Source organism: Urtica dioica, chromosome 5 (assembly GCF_054948205.1).
Source record: "Urtica dioica subsp. dioica isolate 48M chromosome 5, U.dioica_male_clone48M_v1_H2, whole genome shotgun sequence".
Taxonomy (NCBI): domain Eukaryota; kingdom Viridiplantae; phylum Streptophyta; class Magnoliopsida; order Rosales; family Urticaceae; genus Urtica; species Urtica dioica.
Window position 1 is genome coordinate 2,649,522 of NC_142760.1, and position 3,181 is coordinate 2,652,702.

The following is a 3,181-nucleotide window of genomic DNA, read 5'->3' on the forward strand; positions in this document are numbered from 1 at the left end:
TTTTTAAGTCGTAGTGTTTAAAAGTGCCCACTCACTAATTCCTTTTCTCTCGAATGATTTAGTGATAGAAACTTTCGTGGTTGCTCGAGTTGCCGAGGAAGGAAGAGAGACGTGCTGCGAGGGGAGACGAACGTTGCAACTTTTTTCCAAAAGCTTCTCAACGTTCAAGCGTCTAAAAAGGTTAGTAAACTTCTATGCTCATATTAGTTTTTATTTACATGTGCTTGCTCTTTGTCTAGGTTAGTAAAAACTGTTTTACTTGAAAAAGGAAAATTTTTAAAATTCCACTGCTTAACGAAGCGTTAAACTTTTTCTTAAACCCTAGATCAATTCCAACATCTATGACTTAGACTGTACCAATAAACACACAAAGACTTTATTTGAATCTGAACTTGTTGGTGTTGTAGGGTCTCAGATAAGGATAGCATGCACTGCCAAACACTTTGAAGAAGTGATAATCAGGTTTGGTTTTGTAGAGGAGTTCAAAAGGTGATTTCATGTCAAGGTTTTTGGAAGGTATCCTGTTTATTGTGAAGACTACACTGACAAAAGCATCCCACCAGAATTTGTAGGGTAGTTTGGCTGTGGAAAGAAGGGTGAGGCCAAGTTCTGTGAAATGTTGGTGTTTTCGTTCTGCTGTACCATGCTATTGATGAGTGTGAGGACATGGGTGACGAAAAACAACACCAAGGTTGTTTAGAAGAGGAACAAGAGGCCTGTATTCTCCCACCCCCAATCAGTTTGTAAGGTTTTGATTTTGGTGTTGAAGTGCCTCTCAACATAGGCATTGAATTTGAGAAAGATATTTGTGGTTTCTGATTTGGTTTTGAGGGGAAAAATCCATGTGAACCTAGTTAGGTCATTTACAAAGTGAATGTAATATCTATAACCTTCTAGGGACATATCTGGTGAAGGACCCCACAAATCCGAGTGAACAAGGTCAAACGGTGATTTGGATTTGGTTTCAACAGGAGTGTAGTTAAACTGATGTAGTTTCCCAATTACACAATCAGAACAAAACTGCATTTTACTCATAGAAGTCGGAATTTGCACAGATTTCAAAATGAATTTCAGTACATCGTTTGGTACATGTCCTAGTCTCCTGTGCCACACATTAGCATCAGAAGTTCTGTGATTGTTTGACTTTGTGTTGCAAACTAAGGCTTGACTATGGATTTTATTGACAACAGGACTAGCTGACTCACAAACAACCTGAGAAGAGTTTACAGGTAACACTTTATCTACATTTGACAAGAGAAACAAATGACCATTGAGATGAGACACAAGTGCTTGAAATGGAGTCTTGAGATGAGCCGCTAATTGAGAGAAATCAAGCTGATAGAGGCCATCTCTAAGAGCTGCCACCAGCAGCACTTTCATCGTACGCTTGTCCTTAATCAAACATTGATCAGCATAAAACTCTATGAGAACATTATTGTCTTTAGTGAACTGTGAAATACTCAACACGTTTTTGGTAATATGTGAGACATGAAGGATGTTTTTAAGCAGTAAATTACCATTGTTGACTTTTAATTTTGAATCACCAATATGAAGGATAGGGAGATGAGAACCATTACCTACTGTGAGCTTGTTTTTGCCTTTGTACTCTGCCTGAGTGTTGATGTTTGACAGATCTGCAGTGACGTGGTTTGTGGTGACGTGGTTCGTGGCACCACGTCCAGGTACCATTCTTGTGCACCTTGGTCATCCTGAGCTGTTGCTGAGAAAACTTGACTGCTCTGATGATTTGGCGTGGAATTGGCTGAGTTCTGAGGCTGTGGAGTGTTTCCACTGAAGTGCACATCAAAACGGTGGAAACATTTTGTGGCAAGATGGCCTACTCTTTCACATAATTGACACACCGGACGATTTTTGTTGTTGTTGCCACGACCTCGTCCACCTCGACCACGACCTCTGCCACCACGTCCACAATTCTGACCACGACCACGTTGTGCAAGGTTTGCCATTGGTGCAGAGTATGAGTCCATAGAATTCATTGAGTTTAGAGATTCAATTCGCATTTCCTGTGACTGTAGCGCGAATTGGACTTCCGGAAGAGAAGGCGTGTCTGATCGTGTTGTGAGATTAACGACCACGGATTCATATTCGGAGCGTAGACCTCCAAGAACATACAGGATCAGATCGTCGTCGTTCACCACTGCACCAGCACTACTGAGATCATCCGCGATGGTCTTCATCTTGAGTATGAACTCACTCACGCCCAGATTGCCTTTCTTGAGTGTCTGAAGAGCGAATCGGAGTTGTAACACCCTAGCTTTCGACGTTGTGTGGAAGATCTGGTTCAGAGTTGACCAGGCCGCCGCCGATGTAAGGCACAGATTCACATGACCTAGCATTCCCTCCGAGATGGATCCAAACATCCAGCTTAGAAGAAATTGGTCATACTTGAGCCAGAGAAGGGACCCACGATTGGGCGTTTGGAATGTGACGCCATTGGAGACTGATTGGAGCGATTGAGGAGGACACGAAAGCGATCCAGTCAGAAAGCCTTCAAGTTCATGAGCTCTCGCTGTGGAAAGCACTTGTGTGCTCCAAAAGTGAAAATTGTTTCGATCCAGACGCAGATTCAGAGGGTTAATGTGCGGAACAACGCTCTGATATGCCTAGACTTGACTTGCGAGCGCTTGAAGCTGAGGATCGTCGATTGACGGAGATGCCGCTGAGAACGCCATTGTTTCCGATGAAGAAATCTAGTGAAAGAGCCTTAGCTCTGATACCATAACAAGATCAACAGAATTGGGAGAGAGAGAGATTGAGACGAAGTGATTCTTCTCATTGACTGGATTTGACTAACTTATTAACCAATCAGTTGGTACAGAATATAAATACATTTGGGAGATGTAATCCTGACCACAGGTATCTAACAAACTTTGATCCAATGGTCTAGGACTCATCCTATACACTATTGCTAATAGAGGGAATAGGCACAATGAGATTTTATAGGGAAAATATATAGGCTAGTAGTGATATGTGTATCATGTAGATTGAATTTTTTTTTTAATTAAGGAGTTTAATAACTTTGAGCGGGTCATACAAGAACAAGGAAGATAGAGCTAAGAGATGCGTGTTTTGAATTCAAGTCTTTCCATTCTTATTCCTTCTGTTGAATATTTGTTAGTACGTAGGAAGCTATGTTTTTTTTTTCAAGTCTCCACTCTCA

The 3,181-nt window shown here is 41.6% G+C and overlaps 1 protein-coding gene across 1 annotated transcript; it reads right to left on the bottom strand.

Annotated features, from left to right (window-relative positions):
- Window positions 1-1,837: 1,837 nt before the first annotated feature.
- LOC149394811 (uncharacterized) lies at window positions 1,838-2,693 on the bottom strand. The gene is made up of 3 exons (XM_089615378.1): window positions 2,636-2,693; window positions 2,032-2,530; window positions 1,838-1,934 (listed from the first exon to the last, which is right to left on the bottom strand). Exons 1-3 carry the CDS (start codon window positions 2,691-2,693, stop codon window positions 1,838-1,840), a joined length of 654 nt encoding a protein of 217 aa, XP_089471504.1.
- Between the last annotated feature and the right edge of the window lie 488 nt (window positions 2,694-3,181).

Excerpts from the sequence above, each read along its gene's own strand:
- LOC149394811 (XM_089615378.1), bottom strand. The coding sequence starts at position 2,693 with ATGGCGTTCTCAGCGGCATCTCCGTCAATCGACGATCCTCAGCTTCAA. Across the intron at positions 2,531-2,635 it reads TCAGCTTCAAGCGCTCGCAA|CGAGAGCTCATGAACTTGAA; the intron begins GTCAAGTCTAGG and ends TGCTTTCCACAG. Across the intron at positions 1,935-2,031 it reads GAAGTCCAATTCGCGCTACA|AATTGTGGACGTGGTGGCAG; the intron begins GTCACAGGAAAT and ends GGTCGTGGTCAG.